Genomic DNA, 19,661 nt, shown 5'->3' on the forward strand with positions numbered 1-19,661 from the left:
TATTTTTAATCTACATTCCCAAAAAATTGCGAGGAAAAACCATCTGGATTAAAAAATGAAAATAAAACATTTGTGACGTTCATCCAGAGTTTTTAATAATTCAGAGGCAGGAAGTTCGGCTCCTCTTCCAGAATATAAATAAAAAATTATAAATAAAAAATCTCCTCTCGCGACAGATGTTTTTTTGGGACAGAACTTTTTATTAAACATTATGAAAACAAAGATTCTCAAGGTTTTTTTCCAACTTTGTAGCTTTTTCCTCCACCTGTTGACACGTTCATCGAATAAATATAGAAATTAATATGTACAGATATACATCGACAGCACTGTGCAGAAGATTATCCTCATTTTATTTTTGTCTTTACAAAAATTAACAACAATTAAACCCCCCCAAATTAATTTAATTGTAATTAAAACAAATAAATGTGACTCAAGGGGAAATTGTTCTTCACCTACATTTAATTAAAAAAAGCTGTATTTTTTAAATTGATCGGAAGAATTAAGATTCAAATTTGGATGCAGACAATTAATAATGAGATTTTTCGAATTTTCCTGGTTGTTGTCTTTTTCCTCTGAGCTTTTTAAATGTCACATTTTCCAGCTGCTCTTCTTGCACACGTCGCCACTTCTGCACAATATTGCACTTGATATATCTACAGTAGGCAGCAGAGACACACACCGTGGACACAATGACGAGGGGTTGTGTTAAGAATAAACCCGCAGGCCCCAGAGAAGAGAAACAAATCATCTTCTACAAATATTGAAAGTAAAAAAGAAAAAGAAAGAAAGAAAGAATAAAGAAGAGAGAGAGAATCGAGTCTTTTTTTTCTTCTCAAATCACCAGGTTTGTGTGCATAGAGTTTTAGCAGCGAGTCCATCTGATAAAAAAACACCTCATGATGAAAATGTACATCCGGGCTTTTTTCTCTCCTTTTTTTTCTCCAGACATAGTGACACATCAAAAGGTCCTATGAGAGGAAACGATCTCTTCGTATATAGTGCAGTAGAGGTTTGACCTTTGACATCACACACACGTGTGTTCAGCAGGAGGAAGAGGAGGAGGAGGAAGAAGAGGAGGAGGAGGAGGAGGAAGAGGAGGAGGAGGAAGAGGAAAAGGAGGAGGAGGAGAAAGAGGAGGAGGAGGAGGAGGAAGAGAAGGAGGAGGAAGAGGAAGAGGAGGAGGAGGAAGAGGAAGAGGAGGAGGAGGAGGAAGAGGAGGAGGAGAAAGAGACGATTTGCATGCTGAGACATACAAACATTTTCTTTTTTCTTTTTTTTCGTTTTGTTGTATTAAGACATTGTCGAAGAATCCAAGCAACTAACAAAAAAAAGAACGCGTTAAAGAGAGAGAGAGGGAGAGAGAGAGAGAGAGAAGAAAAGAAACACGTGGTCTCTCGACACATTATTTATGTACAGGTTTGGAAATAAATTACTAGTCTCTTAAAATGTGGCTCAGTTAAATCTCTTTTTTCAAAAGTTTCCTTTCCCCCCGTTTTTCTTCTTTAAGATTAATAGAAAAGTTGATTGAAACCAGCAGCTGATCGACGCGTCCGGTTGTTCAGAAGATTGTTTTTCAGTTTCAGTCCTTCGCTTCTTTTTTTGGGGGGGGGGGACGGGGCAACGGATGGAGGGATGAGGAGGAGGAGGAGGAGAACCATGGGCCATGCTTCCCAATACGCGTGGGAGGAGAAGACCGGTACCATACATGTCCTGCATGCAGGGTGGCAACGTGGGAGGAAACTTATCGACTTGCAATATTTTGAAAATGTCTCTTCTCTCTCTCACAAACACACACACACGCGCGTGTTGCTCTCAATCAATAATATTCGTCATTATAATAATAATAATTAAAAAAACAACATTCTTCTTCTTCCCCCAAGTTTTAAGACAAATTCTTCTCCTCCTCTCTGAAGTATAAGACCAGTCACGTGTCCACATCAGACACTTTTAAGACTCAACCAAAAACAGCAAAGAAATGCGCACCAGGATCATTTCTGTGCGCATCTGCACCGCTCGTTCTGGTTTCAAATGAGAAACGCAGAACAACACACACGTCCATGTCAGAGGGGATGTTTCGGGTGGGGGGGTCGTGAGGGGCTCGTCAGTGTCTCTCTCACATGAAGAAGTCGCCGGGTGCCTGTTTGCCGGACGCGTCCCTCGCGCTCGGGTACGTCCGGCCCGCGAGCTTCTCGTACTTCTCCTTGTAAACGTCCCGCTCCTTGGCGAGGCGCGCCACGTCCTGCTTCAGCTGCTCCACCTGGCTCTGCAGCGAGCACTTCTCCGTCTCCAGCATGTGCCGCTGCTGCACGCGCTTGAAGCGGCACGACTGCGCGTAGCCGCGGTTCTTGAGCGTGCGCCGCTTCTGCTTCAGGCGGATCACCTCCTCCTTGCTGAAGCCGCGCAGCTGCCGGTTGAGCTCGCGCACCGTCATGCTGACCAGCTGCTCGTCGGAGAAGCGGTCCTCCAGGCGCGCGTGGTGCCCGTGGTGGTGGTGGTGGTGGTGGTGGCCCTGGTGGTGGTGGTGCGCCGCCGAGGCCGCGGACAGATCCTCGCCGACGTACTGCTGCCCGCCGCGGAAGCCCTCGTAGGCCTGGTGGTGGTGGTGGTGGTGGTGCGCGTTGCCGATGAGCGCCTCCACCGCGTCCTCCGGGGTCAGGTTGAGCGCCTCGGGGTTGATGTGGTGCTGGTAGCTGGGGATCCAGTACAGGTCCTCGAGCTGCGGCTTCCCAGCGCCGCCGTGGCCGTTGCCGCCGCCGCTGCTGTTGTTGCTGCTGCCGCCGCCGCTGCTGCCGCTGTTGACCCCGCCGCCGAGGCTCTGGGTGTTGGGCTGCGCGCCGGGGCTCGGGGCGCAGAAGCTGGGCGACGAGGGCACGGAGGAGCAGGGCGTGCTGATCGGCGTGGACGACAGGGAGCCCGACGGCAGCCGGTGGCAGTAGCGCTCGGCCTCCGGCGGCTCCTTCTTCACCTCGAACTTCATCAGGTCGAAGTCGTTGACGTACTCGATGGCCAGGGGGCTGTTGGGCAGCTCCGCGCTCATGGCGAGGTCGGTGGCCATGTCAGTCCATGCGACGACCCCCGCCCTCACAGCCAAACCGACGGCGGGCGGCCCTCCCGGGTACAGAGCGCGCGGACGGAATCAACGGTGTGTGTGTGTGTGTGTGTGTGTGTGTGTGTGTGTGTGCGTGCGTGTATATATATATATATAGATAGATATATATATATAGACACACGCACACGCCCGGTGCACGGTGCTGCTGCAGGAGGAACTTATTAAGGCTGCTCGTCCCGAACGCAACTTCTATATATAGTGGCGTGAATATACGTCTGCGTGTAGATGAACTTGTCCACCTGCCAGTTCGCCTCCCGCTTGTTGACAACTTATCCCGGGTCTAAATCCTTCAAAGCTCTAATACCCCGGAGCCCCCCGCGGGACCGGCTGAAACTCGAGTCCGCGCTGGATTCTCTGGACGGACACGGACTCAGCTCCGGTTCTCGTCCTCGCGTCACCTCCGCAGCGCCACTCGAGGTTTCACTGCTGCTGCGAGTGAACCCTCCCGCGGTGCGTCAGGGCAACTCTCCAGGCATCAACCCCCCGCCGGTTCCTGCCGTGTACAACTCTACCGGGAAGTCCCAGGGTCGCTGCGCAGGCGTGCGTAAAAGTGTGCCAAAAAGAAAAACAGTCCCAGAGATCCACAAACACGGAATGCAGAAGTTTTCAAAGTTCACAAGGATCTTGGGCTGCAGGACGGTTCTCCTGGAGGACGGGGGCTCGTCCCCACGCGGCTCGGCTCGGCTCCCCACGGTCCTGTCCGGTTCCCCTTTACCGGGGCGCGCTGTGGACCTGACGCGCGCGCGTGTGCGGTTATTATTATTATTATTATTATTATTATTATTATTATGCAAGAGGCGATAAATTCCAGATGCTCTTCTCTCTCTTTTTGCACTTTTCACTTCCACGAGCTTCACGGTGCAGCCGCGCGTCGTGTCACTGAGGCGCCGGACGACGAGTCCGCACTTTTATAAAGACAGCGTGGACCCCCACCCTCCTCCGCCCTCCCGGCGACCCGCCCTCACAGAGGTGCGACGGGCCAATGGGAGGAGAGCGAGACATTCTCCTATTGCGAAGAGAAGCCTCCACACACACACACACACACACACACACACACACACACCCTGTGGCCGAGAAGAGCCGAGCGGGGCCGAAGTGAGTGCGCACCAGGGAGAACAGGTGCAGCGGATCTCCCTCCCTCTAGTGACCGAGCAGCGGCAACTGCACGGCGGCGAGGGACGCACGAGAGCTCCGGTGGATCCTCGGAGAAGAAAAACAGCGATGGAACGTGTGAGATGACTTATGAACAATACGTTTTTATAGACTCTTGAATGAGAGACCGAATATCAGCACAGTCTTTAAATATGTGTTATGTGTGGTTTTTTTATGTTTTTTCTGACGTCACTCATTGTCCAAGATGTGCTGAACATGTACATGTTGAGGAAACACGTTCATCGAGTTTGTCATAAAACCAGGATGGATGGATTTTTTTTTCACCGTAATGACGCAAAACCGACAATCAAACTTTCACCTTTGACCCCTAAAATAATGAAATAAAATTAGAAAAAATAAACTTGCTGATGTTTAAAATTTAAATCAGGATAAAGAGTTGATTGGTGAGATTTGTCCGGTAGAAGTCAGATGTGAAGAATGAAATCTCATGAAGTTAATATTGAATGAATAAAGAGTCAATGCTTAGTGGTGACTCATAAAAACTATAAAAAACAAACGCACCTTTCTCACATTGGCTTCATCAAAAATAGATCTTGTCTCCACCTGAGACACACACACACACACACACGACGCCAAATCTATCAATCACTGATCGATTGAAGGCCACGCGCTTAAAAAAAATCAATCTGCATTTCCTGCAGGAGGCCGCGTCATGGCTGCTGCTGCTCGGCGGGGTTAAGTATGATTGGATGTGGTCCCCGGGCGGTGGTCTGCAGGGTTTTCATTGGCAATTAACCACAAATTGCAAATCCAGACTCCCCCCCTCCCCATCCCACTCCCCCACGGGGGTCGACAGGTAATTAAGCCGCAGTGTGCGCGTGCGTCTGCGTCCTGGACACTGGATATGATGCTCGTGTGGAGCCTGCGTCTGTCGAGCGGGACGTCGATGGAAGGTACCGGTGATAAGTAGCCTGCACCACAGGGAGCGGAGCGGAGCTCGGCCCGGGACACCGCTGCACCTGACCCACTTGACCCCGCCCCAGGGCCTCATCCACACACACACACACACACACACACAGAGATATGATGAGAGGGATACATCTGCAGGAAATTAGAAAATGCCTGCAGGATGATGAAGAAGAAGAAGAAGACAGGTGGTTTAACTTTGAAATCAGATGTGAAGAGGAAAACGTTGCACAACTGCTGAGCTTAACTTCCCGCCTGAACTGGCCATGAAATATCTGCCCTCCCCTCCTCCCTCCTCCATTCTCCCTCCTCCATCCCTCCATCCCTCCATCCGTCCAATCTGCTGGGCAGGATAAAAAGACGGGATGGAGAATCATATCAGGAGGTATTTGAAGTTGAAGGTGCGGCGCAGTCATTAGAAGACTTTAAGAAGAGGCGTGCGGCGGCCGAACGCATGAGCTCAGCAGTCTGCATTGAAACGGCACATTTAAGAAGATCTGCGGTGGTCCATTCATTGTCAGGGGGGGGGGGCGTCTGCGGCCGAGGGGCTTGAGACATCAATTTCTGATGTCAGGGGTTTATTTTTTTTCTATTGTGCTTCTGCATATTGGGAACTTCGCTGCAAGTGCAGTTCTACCGATTTAAGCAAAAACGGACATCAGCAAGGTGGAGGATCGGCGGGCGGACGAGCTTTGAGCCGAGCTGCTAGCCGCGGAAAGAGCGGGAAAGGAAAGAAGAAGAAGAAAAAAGGCGGGCTCCAGGTTATCTGAGGCCTGGCGGGGTTTTTTTTCTCCTTTTTGTCACCGCCGTTAAGTCGCTAATGCCGCTTGTGGCGGAATCAGCTTTAATTGCACATCGCTCGCATGTGCAGAGATGTTGGCGTTAACGGAGGAGGGGGCAGAGGCTTTACTTCAGGAACCAAGTGGTTTCACCACGTGTAACAACGAGTCGCTCGTGTTCGCTGGCCGCTGCCATGAAAAGGGTCTTCGGGCAGATTACGTGACACTAACGCAGACGGCGAAAAGGGAGGAAGATGAGAAAAACGTAAAACCCGCTCTCGTCAGACTTCGACACAGTTCTGTTGGTTGATAGCTTTACTCACCCGAGGCAGGAGCTCGAAGTCTGACGCTGCGGAAGTTGGGGGACGAAGCCCGGAGAAACCATCGAGACGGTTTCCACCACAACACATGGTTCCGTTGGCTTGTTAGGAAACGTCCGAAAAAGACCTGCAAGAGCACGAATTCACACGTTCATCACGCACCAGAACAGAAGCAGTCGTCCATGTGGAGGGGTGAAGGCCGCACACGTCACAGTTTTTCTTTGTCGCTCACCTCTTTTAATTCTAGTTGTTAATATGAAACCATGAGAACAGCAGGCGCAGTTGTTGTCGTGGTGATCGGGAGGGTTTTTCTCTCTCTCGGCTCGACGTGGGTGAACTTGGCTCTGGACCGAGCCGAAAGAACAAAACACTTTGTTGAACACGAAGCGAAATGATGGAATTGGAAAAGAAAACAACAATTAAAATCCTTCAACTCGTGATTGTTCCCCCTCCTGACAGAAACAACCGGTCGCTCATCTACTGTCCAACAACTTTAATAACTGGAGCGGACGATCGGACGATCGACAGGTTGCAAACGAACCGAGCCGAAAGTTTAATCCAGATTAACGACGTCACTTCATTTGGAATTCAAACTTTTGTGAACGCACGTTGGAGACGTTGGTAACAATCCGTCATCGCAGAGTAAAGTCTGGAACAGTGGCTCCATCAACTAGGGCCGCAACTGACGAATATTTTCATTATCGATTAACCCATTAGTTGTTTGGTCCATAAAACGTCATAAAGTGTCGATCGTGTTTCCCAAAACCTCAAGATGATGTTTTGTTTCGTCCACGACACCAAAGATGTTCAGTTCACTGTCACAGAGGAGCAAAGAAACCAGAACAAATTCACATGTAACAAGCGGAAATCAGAGAATTTGGACTTTTTCTTCCATAAAAACTACTTGAAACGACGAATCAATTATCGAAACGGTTGCCGATTAATTTAGTCGTCGATTACCAATCGATCAACCGTCGTTTGCAGCTCTACTGTGAACTGACAAGGACCAGATTTCTTCTCCGGTAGCAGTCTGACCAGATGCCAGCAACAAGGTCGCGCTGTTGAAGATTGAAACGTTTATTTATTATATTTTACCGGAGAAAGTGAAGAGCAGACAGGAAGTGGGGGGAGGACACGACGCAGTCACTGGCCGGTAGTGGGACCAGTGACCTGCTGCTCAGGGCGTTCGACACCTGTGCAGGTTCATCTCCACGACCGTCCGGCCCTCAGGTCGCCTCATTTAAAAAAGGTCCTTTGTTGGGATATTTTATTTCTTCATTTGTTTGGGACAGTGTCGCAAGAGTCTGGGGAAGGCAGACTGGGGACATGTGCTTTGCCCCCTCATCACCGGTCACCCGGCGTTAGTTAAGTTAAAATTGTATTTATTTACACAAGAAATGGCGTCGACCGCTGCAGATGACATGAATTCTTAATGATCTCGAAGATTTGAAACGCTCTTTGGAGTTGAACTGGAATTGAGAATTGTTGGAATTGAATATTGTGTCGTATTGTTGTAACGTTGTGAGTATGAATGTTCTGTTTGTAATCTGTAGTTTTGATGTACGAATGTTATGGATGTATGTGATTATGAAATCATGGAGACTGCAGATGGAGTAGCTATTGTTTAAAGACAGACAGATTCCTAATGGGGATCTTAATAAACTAAACTGAACTGATCTGAACAGCTGAGTTCATCTGAGTTTGGTCAGAAAGAAGAAGCTCAGTGAGCCGACATCGCTCCAATGTTTTCGTGACCATTTCCTCATTTTTGTGCAAAGAAAAACAGCTGATGCTGTGAAAATAATATTATCGATTATATTCTTAAAAATAAAAAGGATTTGGAGGAAAGTGTGAAAACGTCTTTAGTTTAAAAAAACTCTTTTAAGGAACTTGTTGTCTTGTCAACAGAAACAATAACAAAGATTTTCAGTGCGCACAAATAAAAATCTTTCCTTTTCTTTAACGGTGGATTTGTTTTTGACATATTTTCAAAATGGATCTGGTGTTTTCTTATTCGTATCTGACCAGATTGACCTAGGTTAATAAGTAACTAATGTCCTCCTGCAAATGTGTCTTTAATTATATTTCATATGTCCTGATATGATCTGACTGTTTTCTCTTTTGTTATTATTGAATATACGAGCAGTTGAACTACTTTTACCGTTGCAAATGAGCTTTGAACAAATTCAACTGGAAGAAATGAAGAGAAAGAAGAAAAGCTTAACAGGAGAAAACACCCCCCCCCCCCACACACACACACACACACACACACACACACACACACACACACACACACACACACACACACACACCCTCTTCTCGTGTTGCTCTACCTCACAAACACACGATGAAGAATCACAGTTGACCTTTCCTCTCGTCTCCTCTCGTCTCGAGGAAGATTTCTCTCCCTCCGTCTTCTCTCCGTCTCGTGTGCTTTTACTAAAAAAAAATTGAAATATTGATCTTAATTAGAGTTTGCCGAGCTCAGCAGCTCGCGCTGAGGGTTTGAGACAAGCGGCAGCAGACATCTGTCTCAGGCACTTATGTCTTCAGCACCGGGGGAGAGGAGCTGCGTGGGTGAGGAGGAGGAGGAGGGAGGAAGAGTGATGGCCTCCTGTCTCCTGCCTTTTCTGAGAAACGTGTCGAGCTCTCCATCTCCGCTCGCCGCCGTCAATCCATCTGAGAGAGAAGGGAGGTGAACACACACACACACACACACACACACACACACACACACACACACACACACACACACACACACACACACACACACACACACACACACACACACACACACACACACACACACACACACACACACACACACGACACAAACCTTTGCGCGCGATGAGAGTCAACGCAAAGACGCAAGTCGAATTTACGAAATTAGCTTCATCCGCTTCACTCACAATATTTGAACTCTTTAACTGAAGGTGGCTTGTTTTTTCTTTTATGTACGTGTATGTATGTATGTATGTATGTATCTTTTGTTACCGTATTATTATTATATTTTTTCCACAAATCGGGTTCGTCTGTATTGGTTTTGTATATTGTGTTCTCACTATTAATTCTCATATTTATATTCTTGCAATGCGCATATTGACTCCGCCCTCAATTACTGACTTTATTACATTCAACACATTCACGTGTGTGTGTGTGTGTGTGTGTGTGTGTGTGTGTTCAGAGGAGGTTTGTTAGACGAACAGGCGATTTAAAGCACAAATGATCCTGCGGACAAACTCCTGAAAGAAATTCTCGCGTTGCCTTCGATGTGAACGCAGAATCACAACAAAACAACATTTTGACACAGTGTAATTATTGTGGCCGTGGCCCCAAAAATGAATTTATGTACGGACGTAAAAAAAAACCATTGGGTTCATTGGTCAGAGGACGTCAGAGAAGCCTCTGACGTGGTGAGGATGGAGTCAGCGTGCGCTCATGTGTCTCGTCTCCGGGACTTCAAAGTGAGGGGCCTCCGCCGACTCTGTCACCACCTCAGGGACACGCCCCCCCACCCGCCCGGGTCACGTGACCACTCCGCCCCGAAACACACTCAGAAGTTGGGAAAAAAAAGAGTCTGTGAAACGACTTGCAGAAAGATTGAATACTTTATTTTGTATCTTTGTCTTTAATTTACAAAACCTGAAGAGAAAAACATCCAAACTTGACACGTTCACTAAATCTGATGTTGTCGTAGAAGACACAATAAGAGGAAAATAAAAAAAAAACGTTCAGGGGCCTGAGTTTAAATGGTTCAGAGGGAAGAGAAACAGAAACACTCGTCAGGACAAACCTGCAGCTCAGAAATCTGAAATCATTCACCTCCGCCGCCGCTGCCGCTCCTGTGACCTCACAGCCGAGGTTTGATCTGCAGCTTCCTCTCTGCGGAACGCAAAGACACGAGATTAACACGAAAAGACAAAAAGAAACAGAGTGTGTGCGTGTGTTTTCTCATGCGGAACTGTGTTGAATCCTGCTCCAACGCTGACGGATGACATCTCCGCTGAGGAGTAAATGAGGAAGAGAGCGGATGAAGGTGTGTGTGTGTGTGTGTGTGTGTCAGTTATACATTACATCACAGCTAATCTATGCAAAGTGAAGAGGAGCTTATTTGGCCGAGTTCCACCTGTAATGAGGCTCCGTGCGGTGTAGTGTGTGTGTGTGTGTGTGTGTGTGTGTGTGTGTGTGTGTGTGTGTGTGTGAGAGCGTGTGTTTAGTACACTGTGACATATTTATTACAGCGGACACGTCACTGTGAACCAAAACTCAGAAATCGAAAAACTTCTTCTGCTCTGGGACCAACACACACATACACGCACGCACGCACGCACGCACGCACGCACGCACGCACGCACGCACGCACGCACGCACGCACGCACGCACACACACACACACACAGAGACACGCACGCACGCACGCACACGCACACACACACACACACACACACACACACACACACATTGAAAAAAACATACACACAACAACATTATTAGAACTGAAGGCCGACTGGAGGGTCGGGGGGTCGAGATGCCTCGGGTCGGGTCAAAGGTCGTGCTCGTTTCCAGGCAGAGCAGACTAAATATAAAACTTGAAGGAGCAGGAGGATTATGTAAGAATGGAAAAAGAAAAGTGAAAGCGACCCGATGCCGCATTCCGCACGACAGATTCTTTCTTTCTTCTTTATGAAACAAACATTCATAAAGTTTTCAGTTTGATTATGATTTTAAAAAAAGGCAAAAACAAGAAGAATCAATGTTCAGTGTGTTTCCACCAAATCTCTGAGTTGCATTAAAGAATCTTTATTAATCTTGTGGCAGATCGTTGTCACTCTATAATGATAAATTATGTGAATTAAAATTTAAGTTTTTCTTTGTGGCTCGATGAAATCAAAAATGCATCTATCAGCCGCAGGAAACTGATCCAACTGATCACTGACATTTTGTCTGTCAATTAAAAGAAAAGAAGAATAAAAAAAACCAGAATATTAAGTTATTTTCAGACATTTTTGAGTTAATTAACAATTTAAATGAACATGAGAATGAGAACATATCTGTAAGTTCTTCTTGTTTAGATTTTTCTAACTTTTGTAGTGTGTTTCTTTTTTACACAGATTTTGTATGTTATACTGTAATATCATATAAACATATGTATAATGTATGTATGTATGTATGTATGTCTGTATATTGGTCAAAATGTTATAACTTGAGGGCAGAGATGTGACTCCTGACTGTTGATCATTGAGTAAAATAAAGTAACTTTTTTTAGTTTTTGTCATGATTCATGATCTTTTTTTATTTAATGAGATGGAAATAACAATAAGATGAAATTAAAAATATAAAATGATCATTTTCGTTTTGTTCTTCAATGAAAACCCAGAATATCAAGTTATTTGACAGATATTGAAAAATTCAGTATTGAGATCATATCTATAAGTTCTTATTCTCTTGATCTTTCTCACTTTTTCAGTGTGTTTTTCTTTTTTACAAATGTTTTGAGTGTGACACTGTAATATATTTAATATACTTACATGTATCTATGCATGTATTAAGGTCAATAAATAATAATATTCTTTAGGGTGAACTTGAGGACAGACGCTCCTGACTGTTGATCATTGAGTAAAATAAAGTAACTTTTTTTGTTTTTGTCCTGATTCATATTCATTTTGTTTTCATTTAACGTAGATACAATTAAGAATAAGATGACAATTAAAAATGTAAAAGTTTGTTTGGTAAAGTGTTGCAGGCTCCAACAGGTTGAAAACAGGTGTTAGAGGGAGTGTGTGTGTGTGTGTGTGTGTGTGTGTGTGTGTGTGAGTAGCAGGTGGATGGTCCAGCCTGTTGGGAGGAGGAGGGAGGGGGGGAGGTGGCCTCTCTCCTAATCCTCTATCTGTCATGTCTGTCAGCAGGGAGCTCAGCTGTGCTGCTCTTAGGCCCAGAACCTAAATATTATTACCTCCTCTGAGCATCATGGCTCCTCCCTTTCCCCTGAGCATCATCAGTATCTGTCTGCCCCCCCCCCCTCCACCCCCCACCATGAACGATCCGATAACAAAAAACAACTTTGGATAATTCGCAAGACACGACACTCGAACTTTAATAAGAAAAGCGGCACAGTGCCTCCTCGTATTAACAACTTATATTTTTTGGACGACCTGGACGTAATTTACGTCATTTTACAGATTATAGAGATTAGAAAGCGTAGATGTCTCGGGCTACACCAGCTCCGAACGAGCAAACGACAAAATATAAATATATTTTTTTATCTAAGGTAAATCTGAAAATCACCAGATGTAACGTTTCCTTGACACGTTTAAAGTGCCTGACGCTCCGACGTGATCTAACGCTCGACCGGGGGGTTCTGTGTTTTTTGTTTACCTCTAACCTGCGAGGCCTCGGCCGGCAGAGTGTCCGGAGCGTCGGGCTCCTCCGGGGAGCTGGAGAGGGAGATGAAGGACGGCAGAGCCAGAGGACCCGGGGCGGGCGTCCCCGCGGCCGCCTGCGGGGCGTCCGGCATGACGACTGACAGACAGGGCCTGGGAATAAGAACAAACGTGATTATCCAGGAGCAAAGTTTTATGACTGTAGCTTGAGTCTGTTCCTCTCTGACCTCTTGCTGGTCCGGGCTCTCTTGGCCGGCGCGGTGGTGGAGGTGGGGGTGGGGGCACCACTCGCGCCCCGTTTGGCGTGTTGTTGACGGTGCTGCAGCTTGCAGCGAGTTCCTCGGGGGCAGGAGCCGGACTTGGAGAAGTCGGGACACACCAGAGTGTGTTTCTTCTTACACTGGTGGTGAGACACAGGAAATCAGGCTTGAGTTTTTTTACTGTGTGCGCACACACACACACAAGGTGTATATTCTATTAAATGCCATATGAAGCTATAAACCATATGATTTTTGAAGTTGAAGTCAACTCAGTTACAAATACATTTACAGAGGAAGCGGAAAAAGCCTTTCATGTTGTGTTGAATGGAGTTTTTCTGTGTTTCAGCTCGTAAGGACATCGATTACAGGGACTTGTATCTTGTGTTTTCACATTACTCTCCTGGAGGAGGTGATTTCTGAGTCACTTCTCTGCAATTTGGAATTCAAACAAATCCTGGTCCGATGACCTCACCGCACATCAGGACACGTTCCAGGACATGATTTCTCGTGGGGGGGGGGGGGAAAGGGGACGAGCCCCTGATTAGGTGCCCACTCTTTTTTTAAAAGTCAGCGCCCCAGCCTCTCCTTTAATGTGCACGTTGAGGCAAGTGGGTCACGGTCCACTGCGTCACTGCAGAGCCGCAGCAGCATTGTGCATGAGACGAGCGCCGGCGTTCACATGCATGTTTGCGTCCGAGTGTGTGTGACAGTGTAATATGGGTGTAAATTGGTGGCTTCATTCTCCACGAGATCCGATCCCTCCCACCTGTCAGAAGAGCTAATTATATGCGCTCTGGGGGTGCAGGCCCGCGAGGAGTGTGCGTGCGTGCGTTAGGAGGGGTGACGAGTGCGGGACTGGGAAGCAGATTGGTCCAGAGATAGTGTGTATTTTGGGGGAGTGTGTGTGTGCGTGGTGGGTGCAGGAGGGATCTTGGAGATCGATTTTCCAGGAACGCAGTGGACTCTTGGTCAACTCTCCCTGGAGCCCAGCAGCCCCCTGACTCGCTGCCACCAGACTCCCCCCCCCCCCCGTCCCCCGGCTCGCCACCCCTCACACCCGTGTCGTCCCCCACCCCCCGGTGCCAGGGCGGCCGGGGGATCAGCTCGCTGTCAAACGTTTTCTCTGGATCATCTTATAGGGCTGCGGTTTTTTTACACACATCAGACCTGCCACCGGTGCCGAGGAGGTTTAATATTCGGTATCTGACATCACTGCTGACCACATCAGGTCACCGTTATACCGTGAGTCGTAATACGTGATTTTTTTTCCATGGCAGCGACAAACTAATTAAACTTGAAGATGATTATTTATACCCGAGTGGAACTCAGTAGAGCTCAGACCTCTGCCAAGGCCCAACAGTCTCCTCATGAAACTACATTTAGGAAACTTTCACACCTGCCCAGTTTGGTCCGGATCAAAATTTGCAGGTGTGAAAGTTTCCTCCAGGACCAACGGACCAGAACGTGGTCCGACCAAAAGAGGTGGTCTGGGTCCGGATCAAACAGAACCGCGGTTCAGCTCTTTAGAAGCGAGAAAACTATTTTCTGGATTGGTTCGGACAATTACAGGATGTTGACGCAGCGAGCTGTCGTAGAAGAAGAAAAAGAACCGGAGAGAAAAGTCTTCCCGCCGAATTGACAACACGCAGACGTCAGACGCACGACTGTCTACAACCAATCAGAGTCAAGTATCAGGCCCATATGTTCCATCCTTCCACCATGTTTTGTGTGAATTTGGTCAGAAGTTTTTTGCGTAATTCCTGCTGACAAACAAACGGACAGCGGTGAAAATGTAACCTTCCTGACGGAGGCAACCACTTGAGCTGCAACAGTTAATCGATTAGTAATCGACCACTAAATGAATCGCTAACTATTTTGATAGTCATTTAATCGGTTCAAGTTTTTTTAATGAAAAAAAGTCATAATTCTCAGATTTCAGCTTCTTAAATGTGAGTATTTTCTTGTTTCTTTGCTCCTCTGTGACAGTAAACTGAATATTTTTGGTGTGTGAACAAAACAAAACATCTGCTTGAGGTTTTTGTGAAACACGATCGACACTTTTCACCATTTTATGAACCAAACAACTGATCGATTAATCCAGAAAATAATCGACAGATTAATGGATTATGAAAATAATCGTTAGTTGCAGCTCTACTAACAATGTATTTTTGACCTGCGGGATGACAGTTAAGATGTCAAGACCCTAATTCGCTCACCTTTGACTTCAAGTGATCATTTGTGACAAATTTGTGTAAATTGCTGAGATATATCGTGACGGACAAACGGACAACTCGGAAGAAAAAAAGAATCCGAAAGTTTGTCTCAGGTGATCGGTTACCGAGGTCATGGGAGAGGTGCCACAGGACATGACAGACTGATGGAGTCATAACACGCCTGTTGATAAAGGATTATGATATTTTTATTGGTCACCACTTACGAGACGACACATGCACATCAGTCGTCACGTGGGGACGGAGAGTGAGACGGGACGGCAAGACGTAAAATCTGAAGCACTTTACCCAAATGTGAGAGAAAAACCGAAAAAAGTGTCGGGAGCAATTGACTGTAAGAGCAAACCTCCTCCTCCATACGTCCTCATTTTCATAAAACAGGAAGAGAAACAGAGCGAGAGAGAGACAAAAAAAAGAGATTCTGAAATGGGGAGGGAGGCGAAAAGAAGCTAAAGTGGACAGAACATCTTTATCCCACACAAAGTTAACAATTTTCCACTTGATTTAAGGAATGCTGGGACGTCCCTGGGGCCTATTAGAGAGCTGCTCTCTGCAGGGCCCCAGCCGGGACGAGTCAGCACATTTCACCAAGACTCCGAGGGAAGTAGCACAAGACGTAAGAAAGAAGAGGAGCGGGAGGGAGATGAAAAAGACAGTAAAATAAAAAAAAGGAGAAGCGGTCGGGGGATTTACATCTCGGCCATAAAAGCCAACGCTCGTCCACAGAGCAACTTTTAGCGAGAGGAATAGTAAATGGTGGATGGAATATTAAGATTACAAGGCGGAAAAACGGGGGATCACAGAGTCAAAAGACTTTGGACTGCGATCAGATCCATATCAGCACTGCATTAAAAAAATAAAAACACCTCACCATCATCTTAATTCATTTGAACAAGACGCCGGTGCCAACGCCCACCCGAGCTGGGACGTTACTCGTCCATGTAGAATGGCGGAAAAGTTAATTCACAGAGTTCTGATATTCTTCAATCCTGCTGGAACTTAAGAAAAAAAAAGAAAAAAGCAAATCAGAGAAGACTCCAGGTTTTGTGTTGCTCTTTTTTTTCCCTGAGCCGTCGTCTCACATTTTGTGTTAAAAGTATCGTGGCGACAGCAAACTGACACTCGACATGCACAGTGTGGTTCACACCCGGGTGACAGGAAGTGACTCAGAAAATAAGAACTCGATGAACTAACCAAACGTTCCCACAGAGAGCTGTTGTAACGGCTTTCCATGCAGTTTAAGTACAAATTTTTTCATAAAAATGGTGAAAAATGATGAACATGGTGTTTTGTTTTGTCCACACACCAACGATATTCAGTTTACTGTCAGAGGAGCAAAGAAACCAGAAAAATATTCACACTTGAGAAGCTGAAATCAGAGAATTTTGACTTTTTTTCTTCATAAAAACTACTAACCGATCAATCGATTATCAAAATAGTTGGCGATTAAATTAGGAGTCGATTAACTGTTGCAGCTCTAGAATATTTTGCTTCACGTCAGCTCTTTTTTTCTAGTGGGGAAAAAATAAGGAGAAACTGCATTAAAACAGATTAATTCACTGATTCATTACGCTGAACAGCCGATCATGATTGGCTCTCTAACGACGAGTGGCTCGGACGTAGTGTCGTAGTGCTGAATCGGCCGAAAGGCCAATAAAAGATAACTAAAGATCTACGGAGGAAAGTCGGACACGGCCACTCGGCGCCGCCGCCAGGGAACCGGGGGAGAAGACGGATCTGATGCAGCCGGTTACATTTGAATGAATTTAAACGTGTATAAACTGACGCTCTGGAGTGAAGAAACCAGAGGGACAATTAGGGGAGAAGACACCGACGGATGCTGGGAGGTGGAGGGTGAGACAAAGGCAGGATGAGGAGGAGGAGGAGGAGGAGCAGACTTAACCCCTGAGCTGCTGAAGTGTCTGCCTGCCTGGCCCATAGTGCCGTCCTCAGCACTTTCCCCATCTATAATTACTGCCTGCTATCCATCATAGAGCCGCCAGAGCCTCAGAGCACGGGCGCTCCGTAAACACACACACACACACACACACGTGCACAAACACACTGGGGGAAAATCACAGACCTAAGCACTTCAGCTAATAGAATAAATATTAATATCCCTTTTGTTTTCTATATCCTCATTTCCCCGTGCACTATTCAAATGAGGCCTGACAGTGTGAAAAAGCATCTGTTTCACACGTGGCGCTCAGAAAACAAGGAGAGGGAGGAGGAGGAGGTGAAGACAGAGGAGGAGGGAGGAGGAGGAGAGCAGTGCAGGACATGTGGACAGTGTGTGTGTGGTGACTCGAGTGTCTCTCCGTTACCCATCAGGCCCTCAATGTGTCACTCAGACACTACAGTTATGCCATTATGGACCACCAGCCCCCTGCAGCTGCTCCTGCCTGTGTGTCACAGTGTGTGTACATGTGCGTGCGTGTGTGTGTGTGCGTGTGCGGCGGCATTGGTTACCAAACTACTTGTTTACCTAAGCCCCCTGGTTTAACGTCAGTGGAACTGTAGACGCGTTGTACGATTTAATTGTACGTTTACCAGCTGAAAGAAAACCTGAACCCCTCCGCTGAGGTGACGACGTCGACGCGGAGAAGAGGAAGTTAAAGAGCGGCGAGTTCAAAACCGGCGCGACGTCACCGACAGCGTCTCACCGACGCGTGGACGGTCGGTAGTCACAGAGTTTTCAGTCGCAGTCTAGGATTTTGCAAAGACCGGGGATCTTGCCAGGTCACAATTTACGAGGCTGCAACTATATTTTGAACCGATTAATTGATTATCAAAATAGTTGGCGAATAATTTAATGTAATCTACCCGTCATACATAGGGGCAATACAAAGACGCGACTATGTGGTGCGATATGCGCAATGCGAATCAGGCAAGATTCTAATCCAAACAAACAAATCAACAAACAAATAAACTAAACCGTGAAAACCTCAGTGGAGGCAATAAATCATTTCTCTTGAGTTGGCGTTAATAAGTTGAAAATTAAGATTCCTGGTATAACTTCATTTCATTGTTCAAACTCAAGCAGATCTTCTGGACTGATGTCTTTTATTGTTTTTTGTCTCTCTTGGTTTGTCGTTTAACTTTTCGTTGGCTCCGTTTTGTTTCTGGGAATTTTTCTTTGTGCTCCGTGTCTGTGTTAAAAAAGCTCAGGGCGCTCGTACTGTCCCAAAGAGGTAATAAATAAAATGTGTCTGTACCTTCTCTCCCTCGGGACAGTAGCCTCGGACAAAGTCCTGGCAGACCTCGGCCTTGCGGGACACGTAGACGTGGCTGTAGGGACAGTCGCTGTTGTTACAGATTCCCCTCAGGAAGTACGAACACACCGGCATCTGGAGGGAGGGAGGGAGGACAAAAACATCAAATCTGAGACGTCACTATTAATATTATTACTACTATTACTATCATCAACGGTTACACAACGGTTCCCGGTCTCTCTGTTGTGCGCGCCCCCCGCGGCGTGATGAGATCAAACACATTGGTAAAAACAAACTTGTGGTTTGAACAAGACGCCGGCGTCGTGTACAGTTTAGAAACGAGTCCCGTGAGCCAAGCGATCGGTCACAGCGAGCGGCTAAATGACCTTAATTGCAGTTGACAGCGGCAGAGTGAGAGTGAATGTGCGTCTTGACAGCGTGTGTGTGTGAGGAGGGAGATCTACTGTGGGCGCAAGGGGGTAAGCCTAGTGGAGGCCAGTCTAAATATACCTCTGAGTGGGGCGGGGGGTGTTGGAGAGGGACCCCACCTCAGTTCTACCTTATTAACTGCTGCAGAAATATTTATCCAGGCTGCAGCTTGTCCAGCTCTCATGATGTGTTTATGTGCTTTGGATGCGTGACACCGACTGGGCCAGTTGGAGGAGAAGGGGGGGGGGGGGGGGGGGGGGGGCGCGCGCGAAGGGGAGGGGGCAGAGGTTCGATAGCAGGGGGTCAGGGGTGTCCGTTTTCGAGGTATTTGTGGTTGTGGGGGGACAGGAATCAGGATTGGGGCTTGCCTAAACGCACTCGTGTCGGGATCAGGTTTGGTGAGCTCCCCGCATCCTTCAGGACCCCCACCACACAATCCTGTTTCAGGGGTCCACATGAAATAAGAGCGGGGCAAAGGTTTTGGTGGGGGGGGGGCGTCGGCTGTTGGAGAGGTGGCATTGCAAACAGACAGCTGGGCTCTCAGCACTTACAGGCAGCAGTGTGACGACCAGCACAGGTGCAGGGCATTGTGTGTGTGTGTGTGTGTGTGTGTGTGTGTGTAAAGGCACCTGTTGTTTGTCTCAGTTTTAAAAAAAGAAGGAAAAAACTGCTTTCCCTTTTTGGCGCGCAGACGCACTTAGAAACACACACACGCGCAAACACAGACACACAACGAACTCAGATGATTGGATCATCTGACCGTTCACTCACTTGATGATAAGTCTGTACTGTTCAAAGGAGATATGCTCATATTCAGGTTCATCATTTTAATTTGGGTTATTACTTGAAGGCCCCTCTCCCTC

The 19,661-nt window shown here is 47.0% G+C and overlaps 2 protein-coding genes across 2 annotated transcripts in view; both read right to left on the reverse strand.

Annotated features, from left to right (window-relative positions):
• Positions 1 to 1,158: 1,158 nt before the first annotated feature.
• On the reverse strand, positions 1,159 to 4,009 carry mafaa (v-maf avian musculoaponeurotic fibrosarcoma oncogene homolog Aa). The gene has a single exon (XM_035647518.2). The coding sequence runs from the start codon at positions 3,053 to 3,055 to the stop codon at positions 2,114 to 2,116; it is 942 nt and encodes a 313-aa protein (XP_035503411.2). The 5' UTR covers positions 3,056 to 4,009; the 3' UTR covers positions 1,159 to 2,113.
• Positions 4,010 to 9,876: 5,867 nt separating this feature from the next.
• Positions 9,877 to 19,661, reverse strand: part of zc3h3 (zinc finger CCCH-type containing 3) — a 59,558-nt gene continuing 49,773 nt past the window's right edge. The window contains exons 9-12 of the mRNA XM_035647517.2: positions 18,373 to 18,504; positions 12,894 to 13,066; positions 12,662 to 12,819; positions 9,877 to 10,169 (exon numbers count right to left, since the gene is read on the reverse strand). Of these exons, the coding sequence (XP_035503410.2) occupies positions 10,138 to 10,169; positions 12,662 to 12,819; positions 12,894 to 13,066; positions 18,373 to 18,504 (495 nt within the window). The 3' untranslated portion in view covers positions 9,877 to 10,137. The remainder of the gene's footprint in view (positions 10,170 to 12,661; positions 12,820 to 12,893; positions 13,067 to 18,372; positions 18,505 to 19,661) is intronic.

This window comes from Scophthalmus maximus, chromosome 13 (genome assembly GCF_022379125.1).
Source record: "Scophthalmus maximus strain ysfricsl-2021 chromosome 13, ASM2237912v1, whole genome shotgun sequence".
Lineage (NCBI taxonomy): Eukaryota > Metazoa > Chordata > Actinopteri > Pleuronectiformes > Scophthalmidae > Scophthalmus > Scophthalmus maximus.

What these genes read in the sequence shown, in the direction of transcription:
- mafaa (XM_035647518.2), bottom strand. Translation starts at nt 3,055, where the DNA reads ATGGCCACCGACCTCGCCATGAGCGCGGAGCTGCCCAACAGCCCCCTG.